General features: G+C 38.8%; 2 protein-coding genes across 2 annotated transcripts; one reads left to right on the forward strand and one right to left on the reverse strand.

Moving 5' to 3' along the window:
- Window positions 1-356: 356 nt before the first annotated feature.
- LOC140970822 (auxin transport protein BIG-like) lies at window positions 357-18,967 on the forward strand. Its single transcript, XM_073432753.1, is given in 14 exon segments — window positions 357-783; window positions 900-1,006; window positions 1,111-1,276; window positions 1,353-7,420; window positions 7,960-8,574; window positions 8,716-8,896; window positions 9,425-9,659; window positions 9,731-14,278; window positions 14,349-14,571; window positions 14,940-15,344; window positions 15,593-15,736; window positions 15,865-16,890; window positions 17,250-17,756; window positions 17,940-18,967. Coding segments are annotated over 14 exon segments (15,285 nt in total). The 5' UTR covers window positions 357-527; the 3' UTR covers window positions 18,744-18,967.
- A 1,245-nt stretch (window positions 18,968-20,212) lies between these two features.
- On the reverse strand, window positions 20,213-22,732 carry LOC140970823 (F-box/kelch-repeat protein At5g15710-like). The gene is made up of 2 exons (XM_073432754.1): window positions 22,405-22,732; window positions 20,213-22,167 (listed from the first exon to the last, which is right to left on the reverse strand). Exon 2 carries the CDS (start codon window positions 21,921-21,923, stop codon window positions 20,607-20,609), a length of 1,317 nt encoding a protein of 438 aa, XP_073288855.1. The 5' UTR covers window positions 21,924-22,167; window positions 22,405-22,732; the 3' UTR covers window positions 20,213-20,606.
- Window positions 22,733-23,825: the final 1,093 nt, after the last annotated feature.

Genomic DNA, 23,825 nt, shown 5'->3' on the forward strand with positions numbered 1-23,825 from the left:
ACAGATAACTAATTCATTTGACTAAAATTATTAATAGATCAATATATTCATTTTATATTTAATTAATTTTTAAATAAATGAAAATTAAGCCTAAAATTCGTCACAATGAAAAATGGTAATAGTTAAATAATATTTTTCTAATTCACGCTAAAATTCGTCACAATGAAATATTGTAATAATTAAATAACATTTTTCTAATTCACGCAAACTTACACTAAATTATATATATTTGTATTTTTAATTAATTAATTAATTAGAAGCAGTATAGAGGATATTTTCGATTGGTTGATCAAAAAAGATGACTTGCATCTCACGCTGATTAATGGTAGACTAGGCTAGAATGTAAAATAAAACGGTTATTTCCTATAAAACCAAAACCCCAGTCTGAGAGTCTCCATTTCTCCGGGCCATTCTCTATCCATTGATTTCTCATTCACGAACTCGATAGCTAAGATTTCGCTCGTTTCTACGATCAATCAACTAATGAACTTCTGCTGATCACGAAATTACACGCTCGCCGGAGTCTCATGGCGGAGGAGATCGCAGCGCTCGTCACTGCCGTCTCGTCTGGTGACTTCTCTCGGAGCCTCCGCTCCGATGCATCGGCGTCTGTTTTGAGGACAGGATTTCGGAAGCTCTATTCTATTCTTAGACAATCAGTGAAGCCGGTGGTGTTTGAGGAAACTGGCAGTAAAGTAGGGTTGGAAGTGTGGGATCAAGCTCGGGTTCATGCCTTGGCTTGTGTCTCGCTTACCGTTGTTAAAGCTCTCCGATCGTTACCAGGTGAGTTTTTTTTCAAAAAAAATGTTTGTTGCGTTTCATGTTTGGATTATTGTTATGTACTATTTATTGTGCGAATGGTATTAAGTGTGTTAGTCTCTTCTGGTGTGACGAGACAGTCGAGCAAGTGGAGCCGGTGGTTGTGGCAGTGGTTCATCAGACAATTGAGTTTGCCCTTTGTAGTTTGGAAAAATGGATTGGGAAAAGCGATGATTTGAGTCTTCAGGTTTGTGATTACTTTTGTGAAGAGACATCATTTAGTTTTTGGTTTCGTGTGCATGTGCCACTAATGCTTCGGTTGCACCTTATCTGACTTTGTACCTCTTTCAGAACATCGTGTTACAACTTTTGGAGGTACTGCTAATTGATGGAGTGGATAAGGAGTTGGATCCTTCTCAGTCGTGTTCTATGAACTTTCTTTTGGAATTGCTGCCTCCTGTGCCTGATGAAGATGATTCTGCTGACAGGCTGGACCACATTGAGTGCATGTTACTGGGTATTGGTCTATCACTGTCTATCATGTCCCATTCACTTTGTTGGCTTTGTAACTAACATGGTAGTTTTTTTTTAAGGGGGAAAATGCTCGAAGGAGCAAGAGACAGATGAACACATGTTAATGGAATTTTTTTCTGAATGCATGCAAGTGGAGAATAGGAATTCACCCATCATCGAGCAGCCTCTTCCCCAGAGTACTAATATGTTGATTGTTCTTTCTCAGCATTTGGCTACTGTTCATTTTGGATGCATTCACCGACTTATCTTTCACTGCAAAGAACTTTTAGAGCTCCCAGTTTCATTTGACGAGAAACCAGTATGTCACAGTTTTCGGAAAATCTTGTCTTTTTGTGTAAGAATACTCAACTTATTGACAAGTCTTGCAAAAGATACCAAATACGTTGACTCAGAAAATCTAGTGGTGCAATCAGCTGCTGCTTTTATCAATTTATTACCAAGCTTGTTTCGTACTGGTGTCGACTTTGCATATAACAATATTATTGTTGAAAATAGTTATGAAAGCCTCGCAGTTCACTTGTTGGAAGAATTTCTTCAAGTAATGCATTTCCTGAAGAATTATGTTTTTCAGAATATTCAAGTATGTATAACAGCTTCTATCTTGAGCAATTTGGATACCGACATTTGGAGGCATAACAAAATTGTTGTTAGCAGTAAGATCCCTTTGGCTTACTATCCCCGGGTGGTCATTTGTATTCTGAAACTCATTTTAGAAATAAAGGGATCATGTCCTCTTTTTGAGTTCGATGATCCGAAGACAGGTTATACTGACAGTCATGCCATGGTTGATTCCTCTTCATGTCTCGTTAGTAATGAGAAGTTTTTTCTCTTGAAAAAGCACACATTTGAAGAGTTATGTGGACTACTATTCCCACCATCCAATCAGTGGCTAGACAACCTGATACATCTTGTTATCTTCCTTCATTCCGAGGGTGTTAAATTAAAGCCTCTCCTCGAGAGATTATGTTCCAGTGTAACAAAAGCATCAGGGACCTCTGAATCAGACAATGTTGTTTGTCATGAAGATGAAGCTCTTTTCGGTGATCTTTTTTCTGAAGGCAGTCGCTCTGTTGGATCCATGGATGGTTGTGAGCAATCAAATGTTGCTGTCAGTTCCAGCTCTAGGATCAACAATACGCCATTGCAAGCAGCTACTGAGTTACTTAGTTTTCTTAAAAGTTGTGTTTTTTCTCCCGAGTGGCATCCTCCATTGTTCACTGATGCAAGCAAAAGGCTAAGTAGGAACCATATTGATATTTTGCTTTCCATACTTAGTTGCCAGGATTGTTGTCTTGAAGACAGGAATGGGGACAATCGCCTAATTCTGCAGGAAGAGAGGAAGTTCGGACATGTTCATGTACTTTGCTTTGAACTATTGCAGAAACTTCTTTTGCATCGAGCTTTGTCTGAATTCCTTGAAGAGTCTATTGTTGAGACCATACTAATTATTGAAAATGGTGCTTATATGTACAATGATCAGACCCTTGCTTTGCTTGCCCGTATCCTTGTGTGCCGAGTGGGTTCAGCTGGTATTATCTTGAGGACTAAACTTTATGAGACATTCCTAGAATTTATCCATGAGAAAGCAAAAACTGTCAGTTCAACGTGTGCTACTCTGAAGGATATTGTTGAAACTCTTCCTTCTCTCTTTCACATTGAGATTCTCTTAGTTGCGTTTCATTTTTCATCCCAAGAGGAGAAGTCTATGTTGGCTAGTAAAGTACTTTCAGCGCTTCAAATCATTTATATTCCCTCTACAGGTTTTGATACTGAGCAATTGTCATGCTGGGCCTTGTTGGTTTCGAGGCTGGTTTTATTACTACGGCACATGATTTATCATCCCCGCTCTTGCCCTTCATCTCTACTTCAGGACTTCAGGACAAAACTTAGGGAATCCCCTTATCTATGCATGCATAATTCAGCAAACTATTTGTTGTCATGGCCAGCCACTGTGCTAGAGGGCTTGGCAAGTGAATGGGCAAAACAAAACCCCTACAGAAAAATTTTACTTAATCAGATGGTTGATGTTGCACCCGTTCTGGCTTCTTTATGTGAAGATTACCGTTCAGTTGATTTCTTTGGTTTAAGTTGGAGGGAGATTCAAGCCTCTTTTTCACGGGTTCTTGGATTTTGGAAAGGTAAAAGAGCTGCCAAGGTGGATGACTTGATTATTGAACGATATCTGTTCTTGCTTTGCTGGGATATCCCGGTTTCAGTATCTTCTGCAGAAAATTGGCAAGTTGTTTCGAGTGGCCTGAGGTTTCCTGATATCTTAAATGTGGAGAATTTTGTTTATTTTAGCCATTGTATTTTTGGCAACTACCTCAGCAGCAGCGAGTGTGCTGTCATTCCAGATTGTATGTTGAGTTTGCTTCAGCAATTTGATGGTTTTCTTTTGCGTGAGGATGTTGAGGAACTTGGTTGGGACTTCTTCAGAAGCGGATCCTGGGTTTCTTTCGCTCTGTCCTTTATTTGTACAGGCATTTGGGCACATAATGAAAAGGATTCCGCCACAAACTTGGGTATTAGCTGCCAGGCTTATGCTGCCAAGGATGCTGGGTATCTTGTGTTGGCCAAAAGCCTTATTTCCAACTATTTTCAAGATGATCAAATCACAAAGCTGATCAAGATATTGTCATCTTTGTTAAATAGTTATTTACGAATCTACCAAAATGCTTTGTCCTCAACCATAAAAAATGGGCATCTGTCTGTTGACAGATTTTCGCATCTGTCGCTTCTTAAATATGTCAATTTTGACAACAGTATGCAGGAAGATTTCTTTGGAAAAATGGGGATTAATCCTAGCTTGCTGGAATCTTTCTACGAGCTTTTCATGAAGCAAGACAGAATTGTTGAAAAAATGGCTCTGGGGATTCGATCTAAAACTTTTTGGAAAGTTGTGTTGCATGGGTTTCCCCTTGTTCTTCAATTTCCAGGTGAAGTTGTATCGTCTTGTATTCTCAATGTTAATGGAATTATTACTATTCTTGATGGATTGATGAAGGTCAAAGATTCTAAAGGGATCAGCTGTGGGGTAGAAGAGGTAATTAGTGAGATACTTCTGTCTATCCTGACAATCAAATGTGACAATGTATTTGGAAGCCTCAAAGGTGAATGCGAAAATATATGCCAAAGCTTGAGTTTGGACTTTGAAGTGGGGGCTGATTATAGCAGCTTATTTATCATGAAGCGCATGGAGGAATTCCTGCAGAGTGTCAATGAAGGAAAAGATATGGATAGTGTCTATGAATTTGTAGTCACAAAAATGATTGACATTATTTACAGCCTGAAGGATGATCCATCAAAAAATGTCATTTTCAAGTTTTTCCTTTCTGTAGAAGATATCTCTGAGAAGATTAAGAATTACTTTGGTTCCCTTCGTGGCGATATATTTGTTTTGATTGGTTCTCTGGATCACTGCCACTCTGAGTCTGTTAATGTGAGGGTTCTCAACCTTTTCATCGATCTTTTGTCTGATGATTTATATCCTGAAGTAAAACAGAATTTACATAAGAAATTTGTCATCATGGATACAGTTTACCTTTCGAAGTGGCTGGAAATCAGGTTACTGGGATCTGTGATTGAAACACCAAATGGCGTCACTGCCATAGGAACTTCAGTCTCTTTAAGAGACTCAACCACAAATTTTTTAATGTGCCTTTTGGCATCAGCTTCTCAATTCCAGTTGCAAGAACTACAGTCTCATTTACATGAAGCCATGCTACTTTCCCTAGACAATGCATTCGTGTTGTTTGATTTGGAATTAGCAAAAGGTTATTTCAAATTTGTTGTCCAGATCTCACAAGGGGAAGCATTAGTTAAGCCACTGCTACTGAGGACAGTGGGGTTGATAGAGAATCTGGCTGGTGATGAACGATTGCTTCAAGGATTGAAGTATCTTTTTGGATTCCTCGCAACATCCTTGAGTGATACTGGGCCTTCTAGGTGCATTTCTGGAAAGTTATCAGGGAATACTGTTTCCAGCTCTGGTTCTGGTTTGGGGCCTTTGTCTTCTAGATCGTTTAGTTCGAGAAAAAATGTCGAGAATTTGGTTCTCACTGTTAATCAAGGACCTACTTCAGTTGATTGTGACGATGCTTCCGTTGATGATGACGATGAAGACGATGGGACATCTGATGGTGAGGTTGGTAGCATAGATAAGGGTGACGAAGACGATAACAACAGTGAGAGAGCCCTGGCGTCTAAAGTTTGCACATTTACATCCAGTGGCAGCAATTTTATGGAACAACACTGGTATTTCTGTTACACATGTGACCTGACTGTCTCCAAAGGTTGTTGCTCCGTGTGTGCAAAAGTTTGTCATCGTGGTCACCGCGTTGTATACTCTCGCTCTAGTCGTTTTTTTTGTGACTGCGGCGCTGGAGGAGTTCGAGGCAGTAGTTGCCAGTGCTTGAAACCTCGAAAAGTCACTGGAAGTAGCATTGAAACCAATCACGTTGCCAGTAACTTACAGTCTTTTCTTCCTCTTACGGATAGCACGAATCAGATGCCCGAGAGTGATTCAGATGTTGATGAGGATGCATCAGATGACCTTGATAATTTCACTAGGTTATCTATTTCAAATGAGGTTCAAAGTAGGATGCCAATGCTACTCAACGAGCTTGAGGTTGAAGATCGGATTCTTGGAGTTTGCATGTCATTGTTGCCAACTATTACTGGAAGAAGGGAGTTCCATAGTTTAAAAGACAAAAAAATATATCTGGCTGAAGACAAAGTACTCCATTATGACAGTGATCTTTTACAATTGAAGAAGGCCTATAAAAGTGGATCATTAGATTTGAAGATCAAATCAGATTATTCAAATGCAAAGGAACTAAAATCCCATTTGACTAGTGGTTCTCTCGTTAAATCATTACTCAGTGTAAGTTCCCGAGGTCGGTTGGCTGTTGGAGAAGGTGATAAGGTAGCCATATTTGATGTGGATCAGCTAATTGGACAAGCTACGGTTGCTCCGATCACAGCCGATAAGGCAAATGTGAAACCACTTTCTAAAAATGTAGTTCGTTTTGAGATTGTACGTCTACTCTTTAATTCACTGGTAGAGAATTATCTTGTTGTAGCAGGCTATGAAGATTGCCAAGTCCTTACTATCAATCATCGAGGTGAGGTGATTGATCGCTTAGCCATTGAACTTGCTCTACAAGGTGCTTATATCAGACGCGTAGACTGGGTTCCGGGCTCTCAGGTTCAGCTTATGGTAGTGACTAACAGATTTGTGAAAATATATGATCTGTCACAGGACAATATCAGCCCTGTGCACTATATCACATTGCCTGATGATACAGTAGTGGATGCGACTCTTATTTATGGATCTCATGGCAGAATGTTTCTCATTGTTCTATCAGAGTTTGGCTGCTTGTACAGGTTAGAGATGTCAGTGCAGGCAAATGTTGGTGCTAGACCATTGAAGGAAGGTATTCAAATAGAGGGAAGAAACAAGCAAGTTAAGGGCTCGTCACTATATTTTTCTTCTACTCATAAATTGCTGTTTCTGTCCTACCAAGACGGGAGTACCTTGATTGGCCGTCTCAATCCAGACGCAACATCTCTGATTGAAATGTCAGCCGTATATGAGAATGACCTGGAAAGTAAGCTCAGGCCAGCTGGACTGCACCGTTGGAAAGAGTTGCTGGGTGGTAGTGGGTTGTTTGTTTGCTATTCTAGTCTGAAATCAAACGGTGTACTGGCCATCGCCTTGGGAGAGCATGAAATTCTCGCACATCATTTACGGCATGCTGCTGGGTCAACTTCAGCATTGGTAGGGTTCAGTGCTTACAAGCCTTTGTCAAAAGACAAAATTCACTGTCTTGTTTTGCATGAAGATGGAAGCCTTCAGATTTACTCACACATTCCCGCAGGGGTGGACACTGGTGTTAATTTTATTTCCGATAAGGTTAAGAAATTAGGATATGGTATTCTGAAAAATAAAGCTTACGGGGGCGTAAAACCAGAATTTCCACTTGACTTTTTTGAGAAAACTGTCTGCATAACACAAGACGTCAAACTGAGTGGCGATGCCATAAGGAATAATGATTCTGAAGGGGCTAAACAAACTTTGGTATCTGAGGATGGGTTCTTAGAGGGAACTAATCCGGCTGGATTCAAGGTATTGCTGATGTACATTTTACTTCCTTTTTCATCTCCTTGTTGTTTACATTTATTGATCACCTCTCTAGGTCTGGTCATGGTTTAATTGACAAATTTACTTGTCTTGAACCCCCTCCTCCGTCTCTCTTTGATGCCCATGCCGTGTCATGCTCGATCTCTATTCATTAAGGATTGATTATTCAGTTAGACAACATTTTTGCACTGTGGGACATGTTTTGTATGTAGTTAGTATCTGTTCAGCTGAAACCAAGTTGATGCTAGTGAAGTGTGTAATAGAAACTTGGGCAGACAATTTTGGTTTCTCCATGTTTTATTTTTAGCAGATTCCACGTAAATATTTATCATTGTTCATCTCGTGTGTATGAGTCACTGATCAGCTGCAGGTTCAGGTTTTTTTCATCTTATAAATCTGTTATCTAACAGTAATCTTTAGATTGGCCGTTTTGCCTATATCATGCTTAAAATCAAGAGAGATCTTTTTTCACCTCCAAACTTCTCCAAGTTCACTGTGTTTTTGTTGGACATTTCTTTATTCAGATAACTGTGACCAATTCAAATCCCGATATTGTTATGGTTGGTTTTCGCTTGCATGTGGGCAATACATGAGCAAGTCATATTCCTTCAGAAATTACCGTATTCCAGGGGGTGATAAAATTGGATGAAGGCATGCGATCTTGGTATGATATTCCGGTCACAGTGGCTGAATCACTATTAGCTGACGAGGAATTCACAATTAGCATTGGAAGAACCTTCAGTGGATCTGCTTTGCCCAGAATAGATTCTTTGGAAGTATATGGTCGAGCTAAGGATGAATTTGGTTGGAAAGAGAAGATGGATGCCATTCTAGACATGGAAGCACACACACTTGGTTGCAATTCATGGTCTCCAGGGTCTGGGAGAAAGTCTCAGTATGCACAATCTGCTTCAATCCAGGAGAAGGTGGTGGCTGATGGTCTCAAGCTCCTGTCCCGGATTTATCTTTTGTGTAAACCCCACGGATTCTTGAAAGCTGAAGATAAATTGGATTTGAGTAACATTAAATGCAAGCAAGTTTTGGAAAGTGTATATGAAAGCGACAGGGAGCCTTTGCTACAGGTTGCTGCTAGCCGCGTTCTGCAGGCTGTGTTTCCTAGGAGAGAGATCTATTACCAAGTAATTCCAGCGGTCTCACTTTACTGTTGGTTCTTAATTTCACTTCTCCAATTTCATATTTGATCATACTTGGTTCTCAACTTTAGTCGTTGATTTCATGTACAGAAGCTTGTCATAGTCACATCCGTCTTTTTTTGCTAGGTTAAAGATGCTATGCGCCTTAGTGGAGTGGTAAAATCCACATTGTTGCTTTCCTCAAAGCTGGGAATGGGTGAGCCCACTGCAGGGTGGATTATCGAGGAGTTTACGGCTCAGATGCGTGCGGTTTCTAAGATTGCATTGCATCGCCGCTCCAACTTGGCTGCTTTCCTTGAGAATAACGGTATCATAATTCAATATAAACTGAGTTTTCTTTTTGTTACTCATAGCCTAGGTACCTGCAAGAACTTTGAGACGCTGATGTGACCGGTCCCTGATTTTTTGTGTTTTGTGCTTTCTGAATCTTGTTGATGTTTGTGTACTATGACATCATCATGGGTCGAAAGCTATTTATTCTTAGAGATTTTCTCTGCCCATTGTAACATCTACTGGATTTCTTCCCGGTGCTTTATTTAAAAAGGAATTCTCCATTATCACCAAATCACTTAAAAGTCATCCTTGGCGACTTTGTGCTTAGTGAAACTAGACCCCTTTGACCTCTTCTGTGTCTTCTATTTTTGTTTTCTTTTAGTCCACATGCTTCCAGAAGCTGTATCTTTTTTGTTGATCAACTTCCAATTATCTGATGTGGCATAAAATGTTGTATACTTTTACAGCTGGCTGTGATTGATGCTCTGAGATTTAATTAGATGTCCCATTGATTCATGATTTTTCCTCAAGGTGTATGATTTAATCATTGAGATTGATGCAGGTTCTGAAATTGTTGATGGACTTATGCAAGTACTTTGGGGAATCTTGGATGTGGAACAGCCAGACACACAGACTATGAACAACATCGTCATATCATCTGTAGAACTTATTTATTGTTATGCAGAGTGTTTGGTATTGTCTGGAAAACCTGCGGCTCGGCAATCTGTTTCCCGTGCTGTCACATTGTTTAAGAAACTTCTTCTATCAACGAACGAGGCTGTTCAAACTTCCAGCAGGTAAATAGAAAAACCAGTTCTAGAACTTTAGAATTTTCTCCTCGTGTACACTTATTGTTTCTTCTTTACAGCTTGGCTATATCTTCAAGACTGCTCCAGGTTCCCTTTCCGAAGCAGACTATGCTAGGTACAGATGAATTGGAGAATACAACACCAGTTCCATTACATACTGATGCTACAAGTGCAGCTTGTGGGAATAATCCTGTGACGGTAGAAGAAGATTCAATTACTTCATCGGTACAATATTGTTGTGATGGCTGTTCAACTGTTCCTATATTGAGACGCAGATGGCACTGTGCTGTATGCCCTGACTTCGATTTATGTGAAGCATGCTATGAAGTGCTGGATGCAGAAAGACTTCCTCTCCCGCATTCTAGAGATTATCCTATGTCAGCAATTCCAATTGAAGTAGAGATGTTAAGTGGAGATGGTAGTGACCTTCACTATTCTGCTGATGATTTAAGTGATTCAATTTTTTTGCCAGCGGTTGCTGATGTCAACTTGAAGAATGCAGTTCCATCAGGCCTTGATTTGGAGCCTAATGAGTCTGGGGAGTTTTCAGCTTCAGTTGTTGATGCTGTTACCATATCTGAATCCAAAAGGGCTGTCAATTCATTACTTCTCTCGGAGCTCCTTGAACAGCTGAAGGGATTTATGAAGACTGCCTCTGGTGTTCGTGCTGTTCCCGTGATGCAGCTCATCTACAGATTGTCGTCAGCTATCGGTGGTCCTTTTGTTGATGGCACAGAGGTTGAGAGCATAAATTTGGCAAAATTGATTAAATGGTTTATAGATGAGATAGAACTTGATAAACCTTTCATTGCTAGAAGCCGTTCATCTTTTGGGGAAGTAACAATTCTTGTCTTTATGTTCTTCACTCTCATGCTACGTAACTGGAACCAACCAGGTGGTGATGTTTCGGGATCAAAAGCTGCTGGGACAGCAGATACACTGGACAAAACAACCATCCACAACCCTCCCTCCACTTCCAGTTCATCATTGGATGACCGTGATAGAAGTGACTTGGCTTCTTCACTGCATAGGGCCTGTGGCCTTCTTAGGCAGCAGGTTTTCATTAATTATCTCATGGACATCCTGCAGCAACTGGTCATTGACTTTAAGTCCCCTTCTGTCAGTATTGAAACTTCTTTTGGTTTGAACCCTGGTCCTGGCTGTGGTGCTCAATTATCAATCCGGAGAGAGGTGCAAGCGGGTAATTTCTCACCATTTTTCGCAGATTCATATGCAAAAGCACATCGGAGTGATGTTTTTGCGGACTACCCTAGATTGTTGCTAGAAAACACTTTCCGATTGGTTTATTGCCTAATTAGGCCTGAGAAGCATGACAAAGTTGGGGAGAAAGATAGGCTGTACAAAGTTACTTCTCGTAAGGATTTAAAACTTGATGGGTACCAGGATGTTCTCTGCAGTTATATCAACAATCCACATACAACGACCATTAGGAGGTATGCAAGGAGGCTGTTTCTTCATCTATGTGGCAGTAAGACACAATATTACAGTGTTCGTGACACTTGGCTGTTTACTAGTGAAACTAAGAAGCTCTACAAACACATAAAAAAATCTGGCGGATTTCAGAATACCTTTTCATATGAAAGAAGTGTCAAAATAGTGAAGTGTCTATCCACCATTGCAGAGGTAGCGGCAGCGCGACCTCGTAACTGGCAGAAGTATTGCCTGAGGCATTCCGATGTCTTACCTTTTGTGATGGATGGAGTCTTTTTTTTTGGTGAAGAATGTGTGGTTCAAGCTTTGAAACTTCTGAATTTGGCTCTTTATACTGGAAAGGATGCAAGTCATTTTTCACAGAGAGCTGATGGTGGAGAGATAAGTTCTACATCCAATAAGCTTGGGGCTCAACCTCTTGACTCTAAGAAAAAGAAGAAAGGTGAAGAAGGAAGCGAATCTCTTATGGAGAAATCTTACATGGATATGGAACAGGTGTTAAATGTCTTTACTGACCATAGTGATGATTGCCTGAAACAATTTATTGACAAATTTTTGTTGGAATGGAATTCAAGTTCTGTGCGTGGAGAAGCCAAGTGTGTTCTTCTTGGTGCCTGGTACCATGGTAAGCAGTCATTTAAGGAATCCATGCTAACTGCTCTCTTACAGAAACTGAGCTGCTTGCCGTTATATGGTCAGAATGTCGTCGAATATACAGAACTCGTGACCTCCTTACTGGGGAAATTTCCAGATAACAGCTCAAAAAAACAGAACAATGAAATCGTAGATAAATGCTTGACAGCTGATGTGATTAAATGCATTTTTGAGGCACTTCACTCACAAAATGAGCTTTTGGCAAATCATCCGAATTCACGCATTTACAACACTTTGAGTGGTTTGGTGGAATTTGATGGTTATTATCTTGAGAGTGAGCCTTGTGTGGCTTGCAGCTCACCTGAGGTCCCATATAGCAAGGTGAAGCTTGAAAATTTGAAGTCTGAAACAAAGTTCACCGACAATCGTATTATTGTGAAATGTACTGGTAGCTACACCATTCAGAGTGTGACCATGAATGTTCACGATGAGCGGAAATCCAAGTCGGTGAAAGTTCTGAATCTGTACTATAACAATAGGCCTGTGGCTGACTTGTCGGAGTTGAAAAATAACTGGTCTTTGTGGAAGCGAGCAAAGATATGCCATCTTTCTTGCAATCAGACTGAGTTGAAAGTGGAATTCCCCATTCCTATAACGTCATGTAACTTTATGATTGAGTTGGATTCTTTCTATGAAAATCTTCAAGCACTGTCCCTTGAACCACTTCAATGTCCACGCTGCAGTCGACCTGTCACTGACAAGCATGGAATCTGTAACAACTGCCGTGAGAATGCTTATCAGTGCAGGCAATGCCGCAATATTAATTATGAAAATCTGGACTCATTTTTATGCAATGAGTGTGGATACAGTAAATACGGACGTTTTGAGTTCAATTTTATGGCTAAGCCAAGTTTCATATTTGATAGCATGGAAAATGATGAAGATATGAAAAGGGGACTGACTGCAATAGAATCTGAATCAGAGAGCGCTCATAGGCGATATCAACAGCTTTTGGGATTCAAAAAACCTTTGTTGAAAATTGTTTCTAGCATTGGTGAGAATGAAATGGACTCTCAGCAGAAGGATTCTGTTCAGCAAATGATGGTCTCGTTGCCAGGCCCTTCCTTCAAAATCAATCGCAAAATTGCCCTTCTTGGTTTACTCTATGGTGAGAAATGCAAAGCAGCATTTGATTCTGTGAGCAAAAGTGTTCAGACTCTTCAAGGTCTCAGACAGGTGTTGATGAGTTATCTGCACCAGAAACATTCTGATGATGCTGCTGCAGCCTCGAGATTTGTTGTATCGAGGTCTCCTAATAGTTGCTATGGCTGTGCTAGTACATTTGTGACCCAATGTCTTGAGCTTTTACTTGTGCTGTCAAAACATCCGAGTTCTAAGAAGCAGCTTGTTGCTTCTGGCATTTTGCATGAGTTGTTTGAGAATAATATACACCAAGGCCCGAAAACTTCACGTGTCCAAGCCCGGGCGGCACTTTGTGCCTTCTCTGAGGCTGATGCGAATGCTGTTGCTGAATTAAATTGCTTGCTGCAGAAGAAGGTCGTGTACTGTCTTGAACATCACCGGTCAATAGACATTGCTCTGGCAACACGTGAAGAATTAATGTTGCTTTCAGATATCTGTTCCTTGGCAGATGAGTTTTGGGAGTCAAGATTAAGAATTGTGTTCCAGTTGTTATTTAAATCCATCAAACTGGGGGCCAAGCATCCTGCTATATCTGAGCATGTCGTTCTACCATGTCTTAAAATAATTTCTCATGCATGTACTCCCCCAAAACCTGATACAATGGATAAAGAGCCAGCGAACGGAAAATCTGCCCTACCATCACAGATGAAAGATGGTATTAATTCATGTGTATCTGAATCCAGCGTAGTTGTGAGTGGAAGCAAGTATACATCAGAATCATTAGATAGGACTTGGGATGGTTCTTCGAAGACTCAGGATATCCCATTACTAAGCTATTCTGAATGGGAAAGAGGAGCGTCATATCTTGATTTCGTGAGGAGGCAATATAAAGTTTCTCAGGTAGTTAGAGCTGGTCAGAAATCTCGGCCTCAGAGATATGATTATTTGGCCATGAAATATGCTCTCCGATGGAAGCGTCGTTCTTGTAAAACAGGTCAGAGTGAGATTAGATCTTTTGAGCTTGGATCATGGGTTAAAGAACTCATATTGAGTGCTTGTTCACAGTCAGTAAGATCGGAGATGTGCATGCTCATCAGTTTACTTTGTGGTCAAAGTTCATCGAGGAGATTTCGGTTGCTTAATTTGCTAATGTCTTTGTTACCTGCGACTCTTTCAGCTGGTGAAAATGCTGCGGAATATTTTGAATTGCTCTTTAGAATGCTAGATTCAGAGGATGCACGTATTTTCTTGACTGTACGAGGATGTTTGGCCACCATATGTAAGCTAATCACAACAGAAGTGAATAATGTGGAATCCTTGGAGAGGAGCCTCCATATTGATATTTCTCAAGGTTTTATTCTTCATAAGCTCATAGAGTTACTTGGAAAATATTTGGAGATCCCTAATATAAGATCCAGGTTAGCTTCGATTTTTCTGATACATCACAAACTTTGTTGCAATGTATTGAATGTTCTTTTTTGGCTGCAGATTCATGAGGGATCAGTTGTTATCTGATGTTCTGGAGGCCCTTATTGTGATCAGGGGCTTAATTGTGCAGAAGACGAAATTGATTGGTGACTGTAATCGCCTTTTGAAAGATCTTCTCGACGGTCTTCTGCTTGAGAGCAATGAAAACAAACGGCAGTTCATCCAGGCATGCATTGGTGGCTTACAGATTCATGGGGAGGACAGAAAGGGCCGTAATTCTTTGGTTTGTTCTCTACTCATTTCTCAACCTCTTTCTTTGTTTTTCCATTTACGGAGTTTAGGGAACTTCAATTATACACTTCGTACTTTTATGGTGTTACCATTAAGATACATACTTATTTAGCACTACAGTATTTAATTCTACTCTTTGACTTTGCCTTTATGATTTGAGATGCATGGGTGAGAATTTATCATATCTTCTTGTTTGAATATGTTGAGTAAGTATCTGGAAAGAATAGTCACACTCATCAATTATGTCAGTAAAATTCCCTTTGTACGAGAAACCTTGCAATATATGATAGTTGTGTCGGTTGATTTATGTGATCATGCAGTTGTGTTCTGAATTGAATAAAAAATGTATTACTTGTGCAGTTTATCTTGGAGCAGCTCTGTAATTTGATTTGCCCTTCGAAGCCAGAACCTGTGTATCTTTTGATACTAAACAAGGCACATACTCAGGAGGAATTTATAAGGGGGTCGATGACCAAGAATCCTTACTCGAGTGCTGAGATTGGTCCCCTGATGCGAGATGTGAAAAATAAAATCTGCCATCAGTTGGATCTTTTGGGTCTGCTTGAAGATGACTATGGCATGGAGTTGCTGGTTGCAGGAAATATCATCTCTCTCGATTTAAGTATCGCTCAAGTATATGAACAAGTTTGGAAGAAATCAAATAGTCAATCTTCAAATACTGCCTCTGGAAGTGTTTTTTTGTCTGCTAATACTGCCACGCCAACAAGGGATTGTCCTCCAATGACACTCACATATCGGCTTCAGGTTTCCACTAAAATTTATATATTTGTTTCTACAGATTGTATCTAGTTGCTTTTCTGGTTATTCTGTCCGAGGAAGATCTCATGGTTGTTCCGTGATCATAGATATTTATTCTTAAGACCAAAATAAAGGAAGGAAAAAATAAGGACAAATTAGTAATAATACAATTTAAACTCATACTTTAATTATAATATAGATCACACCATGCATTTTTTCAGCTTTAGTAATGGAATGAGTCCATCAAATTGCAGGGGTTGGATGGTGAAGCTACAGAGCCTATGATCAAAGAATTAGATGATGATAGAGAGGAATCCCAAGACCCTGAGGTTGAGTTTGTAATAACTGGTGCTGTCAGAGAATGTGGGGGTCTGGAAATTCTATTGAGCATGGTCCAGGTATGCAACTTATTTTAGATGACTTCGCCTGTTTTTAGTCCAGTATTCTTACCTTGTCGAATTCCTCTTATCATATCTTATTACTGGAAAATACCTTTCACTTTAATAGTCCTGAATACATTTAACAGCGTCTGCGCGAGGATCTAAAGTTGAATCAAGAGCAGTTGGTTTCTGTGCTAAATCTTCTAATGCTTTGTTGCAAAACAAAGGAGAACAGAAGAGCGTTGTTAAGATTGGGAGCCTTAGGTTTACTCCTTGAAACTGCAAGACGTGCCTTCTCAGTGGATGCTATGGAACCAGCTGAAGGCATTCTGTTAATTGTGGAAGGTCTTACATTGGAAGCAAACGAGAGTGATAATATCAGTGTCACACCGGGAGTTCTTACAGTCTCCAGTGAAGATTCTGCCAGCAGTGAACAAGCTAAGAAAATAGTAAGCATGTTTCTGGAGCGATTGTCTCATCCTTCAGGACTTAAAAAATCGAGCAAACAGCAGAGGAACACTGAAATGGTTGCAAGAATTTTGCCATACTTGACTTATGGAGAACCTGCAGCTATGGAAGTTCTCATCCAGCACTTTGACCCATATTTACAGGACTGGAGTGAATTTGACTGGTTACAAAAGCAATACGAAGATAACATTAAGGATGAAAAAATTGCTCAGCTTGCTGCCAAACAAAAATTTGCTCTAGAGAATTTTGTGAGAGTCTCAGAATCACTTAAAACGAGCTCTTGCGGTGAGAGATTTAAAGATATTATATTGGAGAAAGGGATTACTGGAGTTGCTGTAAGACATTTGAAGGAAACTTTTTCATGCACGGGACTGCCTGACTTTAGGACAACCGCAGAATGGGCATCTGGATTAAACTTGCCGTCTGTTCCACTTATACTTTCTATGCTGAAGGGGCTGTCAATGGGTCACTTGACCACTCAGAGATGTATTGACGAAGAAGGAATATTACCTTTGCTTCATGCTTTGGAGAGTGTTCCAGGTGAAAATGAGATTGGGGCAAGGGCTGAAAACTTGTTGGACTCTCTTACTGACAAAGATGGAAATGATGCTGGATTCCTGGCAGAAAAAATTCGCCAGCTACGACATGCCACACGTGATGAGATGAGGCGTCGAGCACTGAGGAAAAGAGAACAGTTGCTTCAGGTGATTCTTTTCATCTTTTGTTGGTTTAATTTCTGATTACTATACTTGCTGACATATATTTGCCACTTGCATGCCTTCTAGATATGATGTAATTTATATGAACCCGAAACAAAACACATTTCAGGAGTTATGATGCTACTATAGTTTTTCCCATATATGTTGAAAATGTAGCTGGAATTTTATTAAAATGTATGTTTGCATTAACAACTTTTTGTAATATTGCAATATCCAGTACTTTTTGGTGGTCTTAGAAACAAATATGAATAAGTTTCACTGGCAGATAAATATGACAGATGTTTTGATAATGAAATTTTATTTACCTTGTAACCGTCTGTGATCTAAGATTTTAATGTTGAAAGGGGCTTGGAATGCGGCAAGAATCGACTTCGGATGGTGGGGATCGAATTGTTGTTGCCCAACCTATCCTGGAGGAAGGTTTAGATGATGTTGAAGAAGAGGAAGATGGGCTGGCTTGCATGGTTTGCAGAGAGGGCTACAGATTGAGACCTACGGATTTGCTGGGTGTTTACACGTACAGCAAACGAGTGAACTTAGGTGTTGGAAGTTCAGGGAATGCCCGTGGAGATTGTGTTTATACTACTGTCAGCCATTTCAACATCATACATTTTCAGTGCCATCAAGAGGCTAAAAGAGCAGATGCTGAGCTAAAGATTCCTAAAAAGGAATGGGATGGGGCTGCCCTTAGAAACAACGAGACGCTCTGCAACAACTTATTTCCTCTGAGAGGGCCTTCTGTTCCTTCAGGGCAATATGTCCGATATGTTGACCAATACTGGGATTATCTCAATGCTTTGGGACGCGCTGATGGAAACCGGCTGCGGTTGTTGACATATGACATTGTTTTGGTATATACTTCTCTTTCTTTTACAAAATTTTAGTCTTACCCCTGTGTTGGCATATACTTTGGTGCTTCCCCCTCATGGTTAGTTGTTCATGGCATTGTCGTGTGTAAAAACCATTTAGTTATTTATATTGTTTTGCTCATGAAGAAAGTTGTAGATTTTAACGTCGTAGTTATTTATGCTCAGATGCTAGCTCGGTTTGCGACTGGTGCATCGTTCAGTGCGGACAGTAGGGGCGGTGGAAAAGAAAGCAATTCCAAGTTTTTACCTTTCATGATACAGATGGCACGGCAATTGCTTGATCACGATTCTTTGCAACGCATTAACATGGCCAAGTCTGTGGCAACTTATCTGTCGTCTCCTACTTCGGAATCCAAATTCTCTTCTCCTGGGACACAGTCTTCCAATGGGACAGAGGAGACTGTCCAATTCATGATGGTTAGCTCACTTCTCTCAGAATCATATGAGTCATGGTTGCAACATCGCCGTGCCTTCTTGCAGCGAGGAATCTACCACGCTTATATGCAGAAGCATGGCAGATCCTTGACTCCCAATCTACCCAACATTTCAAGTGCCGACAATGGAGCAAACCAGTCTTTAGAGACCAGTGGATCAGAGGAGTTGTTTTCCACCATTCAACCAATGCTTGTGTACACCGGCTTGATCGAGCAGCTTCAGTGTTACTTCAAGTGCGCGAAATCATGGAACATGGACACAATCCATACTCGAGGAGCCTCCAAGGACACGGAAGGGGAAAATGATTCCGGAAAACTGGAAGCTTGGGAGGTTTTTATGAAAGAAAGATTATTGAATGTGAAAGAAATTGTGGGTTTCTCCAAAGAGTTGCTGTCATGGCTTGAGGACATTATTTCTGCTACGGACTTGCTAGAGTCATTTGATGTTATGGGTGCATTGTCGGATGTGTTGAGTGGTGGCTTCCCTAGATGTGAGGACTTCGTGTATGCTGCAATCAGTGGAGGTAAAAGCTAAATTTCAGCCTTATTTTTTTGGTTGTGTTCCAGTTGTGCAAGCATGAAGTAATGGATCCATTTTTCAAGAAGTTTTTTTTTTTTTTTTTTTTCAAATTGTTGTACCATGTTTTTACATGAATACTGGCAATCGACGCACAGTTGTATTTGTGAATACACGTGTTCGAGGTATTTCCCAACCAAAGCCTGTTTATGTTATGATAATAATAATAATAATTTTTGACAGCGGATATAACTTTTTTAGCAGTTTATGGATTCTTTTATTTTAAATCTTAATTTAAAGTTAAGCTCCCGATGTATTGAAAAAGAAAATGAATTCACATAAACAAGATCGAAAGGAAAAGGGTATATCAATTATCAAGTGATCAGAGGAAAATAAGGAGTAAAAATAATTTTGAGATATGAAAATAATAATTACTTTGAAGAGACTTATAAAAACATGTATAAAAATCATAAAAGATCTAATAGCTCGTATTTAAGATTTTATTATCAAATACTTTCGAAAAGGTTATAAATTATTAAACAAAGTCCATATAATATTCATCCCTTTATCCAAAAGTTATAATAGAAAATTCAAATTCCATCCTAAACAGACGACAAATACATAAGCCTCGGAAACAAGATAAGCTTCCAAATGAGGTTACAAACACATAACAAAAGCCATCAAATTATTGCGCGAATGCAACAAATGTTGGAAGATATCTCCGCATATTTTGATAGAACAATCAAATCACGTGTTTTAGTTGCATGAATAATTTATATCCTTGTGAACTAGTCATAGGAGATGCTGATATTTTTTTTTATAAGAAACTTGTAATTGTTGATTATATTTCCACCTGCATATGCTCATCAGCCTATTTATACTCAATACTTTAAATAATACAATTTTTATTTTCTCATAAAAAATTATCTTCCATTAAGATTACCTCAGACAATGCTCGTCACCAAACCAGAATTGTTTCGAATAATACGTAATCTTTTTTTTTTTTTTTTTTTTTTTTTTTTTTTTTTTATTTTTTTTTTTTTTTTTTTTTTGGGTATTTCGAACCAATCATAAGATTTATTTGAACATTATTCTCCAACGCGTACACAATAGTTAGTCTAGACAAGTAATGGACCATGGAATACCTACCCTGATCGTGCACAAAAAAACAGTTGTGATCAAGAGAATGGGTTCCATGCTGGCAACCTAGCTTCGATAGTTAGAATCGAAACTCGAGCCTCAATGGCCTCAGATAATTTAGCTGTGACTGGATTGCAATCAAACCAATCATTCATATCCCAATAATTCAACAGTTCCAGTTCTTAGACTAAGGAATGAAACATCTAAGTTCAAAACTCTGATAAATGACAAATATAAAGATGAAAGATAGATGTGATGATGCCTCTCGTTCTGTTTCAATCTCTGAAAGAAATGATGCAAAATTACTCCTAATTTGTTTTTACAAAAATCCATGTATCATCAGGATAGCCGGATAAATATTAATAGTAGAAATACAATTACATGCACACAACCAGAAGTATGACCCGTCATGACAGTGTACAAAAAAAGCTGAGTCGTTTAAAGTGGAGAAAGACCAGATTCAGCCCAGACGCCCACATACTCATCAAAAAATAGAATTATTTTCTCCATGATAGAGAACGATATCATTCACTTTTTAGTAATTTTCACGTCAAAAGGTGTTTTAAAGTACAGCATCTACTACCACCACTTGCAAATATTTGCCAAGAACACAAAAGTGAGTACAGAAACAGGCTTAGCTTCAAGAAAGGACGCAGTGGTACAAGGGATCTTGAACTGGTGAAATAAGATGTAATCCAAATGTTGGAAATTTTGACATTGGATTCTTGATGGTAGACAAGATCAATAGATCATAGCATCAAATCTTGGCTCATAGAAACAAACCTGACTGTTGTACGATTGAAGAGCACATCCAACAATCCAAGACCACACTTTTTTATCAACGTCATAGAGAAGACCTTTCCCTTGGTTCCACGATGTGAAACATATCAGATTATCCTGACCAAAGCATTCAAATCTTTCTGCTGATAATCTCAAGAGAGCTCGAAAATATCTAGGTGGCATCCTACTTACCTCAACCCAAACAAAATTTGAATGATCAAGCTCCCATATCCTCATGCTTTGAAGGGTACTATAAAGACCAATTCTTCCAACTAAAAACAGGCGCTTCTGAGTTCCAGCTACTAGATACCCATCCAATAAAGACCGAGGAAATTTGGCAGGGATGTGTTCCCAGTGGCCTGTATCCATTCTATACATCATCAAACCTAATGGTGAAAGAGTCTCCAAATACAACCTCGAGTCACAAAATGCTATCTTTGAGGAGCAAAGATTAACGGCAGGCATGGTTTGGTTAAGCGACCATTTGCAAAGCTTTGAGTCATATACTTCTGTAGGCAAAGACTTGTCACCATAAATATCACTGGTGGCTATAATTTTAAAAGACCGATCTTTTCGATCAACTACCATTATCAATTGTCTTTGTTGATTATAATGCATACTTGGCAAAGTCCTCCAAGTTTGTGTTAATGGATTACAAACTAATGTTTTGAAAGTCAATCCATCCAATCCTGAGAAACAAACCAGGCCCCCTGATGAACCAACCAACCAGAAAGCCCACTGTGGCAGAAATGTAAATGGAATCCGAAACAACTGTTTCAAAGGCAAGCTGAAAACTGAACATTGAGGAGTCTGTGAATTTTTCCAAAATGTGAGAAGGCAAGGCCCATGGGAGGGTACTTGTGAATGGAACTTCAGAAAGCTATTGTCTTGCAAAATTGAATTCCATCTTTTGCAAACAGAACGGAGCCGAAAAATCATGAATGGTGGAACTCTAGCCAATATTTCATTTAACAAATCTTCTGGCAGCATGGCCCATATATTATCTTCCATCTGGATATCCGGTTGTACAGATTTACAAAATGTGGCCATAATTTCTTCGTCTAAACCCCGTGGTTTGGTCTTAATCACTTTCTGCCTTGACGGACTTGTGCTCCCCGAACCCATCCTGCCAAGAGGGCTGCTATTCCTTGATCCACTTCCGCCAAAACTTGCTTGCCGGTGGAAAGTTTCCTCCTCACGTAAAGATCCACTTCTCACTGATCCGGAATTTGATGCTCTCGACCCAGATTCAGAAGCTTCTCCAGCCATATCTAACATGCTATAAATACTCAATAACTTAAAATAAAACTAATGTCGAATCTTTTGAAGAATCTTGTAATCCTGGTCACCCCTTCCTTGCCTCCAAGAGGATTGAGTCTCACGAATTACACGGGATGGTATCAATTTATGGCCTCATTTTATCATCCAATAATCTGATTCTGCAGTTCCAGTGACGATCCAAAACCAGCAACAAACCCTCGCCCCAAGAAAACTGTGCAAATGGACTTGAAACTCAAGCCTTCTGTAGAAATAAACAATCAGATGAAAAAGACCATTTACCTAGACAACAAAAATTCTAAGCACCAGCAGACAAATACAACAAACAAGTTCCAATTTAAATTGAACATTTCATGTTCCAGATCCGAATCGAAGAATTTGGAGGTTCAAATAACAACTATATAAAAAAAGATTACAATTTTCAGTCACCGCCAACAGGCGAAACTCCGGAACAAATAGCCGCTAAAGAGAGATGGGTTACCTCGTATTTAATTCAAAATCCGATTTCAGACCTCGCAATATCCAATTTTTCTTCAGCTACTGACTATATAGACATCAAAACACAGTTTCTTGGTTTTATGATGACACTCGAACCCCAACCTGTGTGCTCCCACTTTGAAGATTATCTCGTTTCATTGACTCCCACACTCATCTACCGTTAATGGGTTTGTGTTTCTTGCTCTCACGCAGTTCGAATTCGCTATCGATTCTTGTTTTTTCCTCTCTGATTGTAAGGAGAGCTTCTTGAGTACTGTCCGACAGAGGAGAAAGCTGGAAGCATAGAATGACTGGGTCGAGATAATGTGTCATCGGCCTAATCCATTGACCGTTATACAATTTTATTTTCAATTTGATTTAAATTTTTAAATCTTACTAAGTAGCTTGAAAATAAATGATAAAAAAGGAAAATAAATAAATAAACTTTATTCAAAAAATAAATTATTGTTAAGGTTGAAACCATATCATAATAAATAAATAAATTATAATATGATTCATTAAAAAAAAATTTCTTCCATGAATATATGTACATACATATAATTATGAGTTGGCTCAAATTTTATAGCACACATATATATATATTCATATTATATGTGTGTGTTTATTTTTTTATTATTTTGGGTTCAAAACTTGATCCGGTCTATTTTATTTCTACTCTCGTGTGCTATAAAATTTAAATATGTATTTTAATATCGTCTATAAACCGATATTTTCTAATACATATTTTAAACACACTATTTAATTATTTGACTTAATTATTGTCAAATAACGTATATTTAACACGGGTCATTACATGAATAATCTAAATATTGTAGATATACTGACATTTATGTCATACCATAAATGGAGATGTGTATATATCGATATTTAGTTTCTTAAGTTAAAAATATTTTTTATATATAAAAAAAGTCAAATATAAAAAATGCTACAAGCCTACTCAAAATTTGATTTGAATGATTAAAATTTTGAATTTTCTTTTTAAAATATCGTTAAATCATTTGATATGGTTTAGCTCTGATTATTTTGAAAAAAAAGCCAAAAACTTGTGTGAGACGATATCACGGGTCGTATTTTGTGAGACGGATATCTTATTTGGGTCATCCATGAAAATTTATTACTTTTTATTGTGAATATCGCTAAGATTGATCCATCTCACATATAAAGATTCGTGAGACCGTCTCACAAAAGACCTGTTTTTGAAAAAATATTAGTAAAACGGAATAAACCGAGTTTGTAAATAAAATTCAATAATTTTGGTTTTTTTTTGCAATATTTAAATGAAAAAACATGTAAAAAATTGCTTGCTCTCTGATTATTATAAATAAAGTACTTTTTTAAATACCCATTTAATTTTTTAAGGATTAAATAAAACTGGTGAAAAAAATTATAGATTATGTTAGTGTC

Source organism: Primulina huaijiensis, chromosome 2 (assembly GCF_012295235.1).
Source record: "Primulina huaijiensis isolate GDHJ02 chromosome 2, ASM1229523v2, whole genome shotgun sequence".
Classification (NCBI taxonomy): Eukaryota; Viridiplantae; Streptophyta; class Magnoliopsida; order Lamiales; family Gesneriaceae; genus Primulina; species Primulina huaijiensis.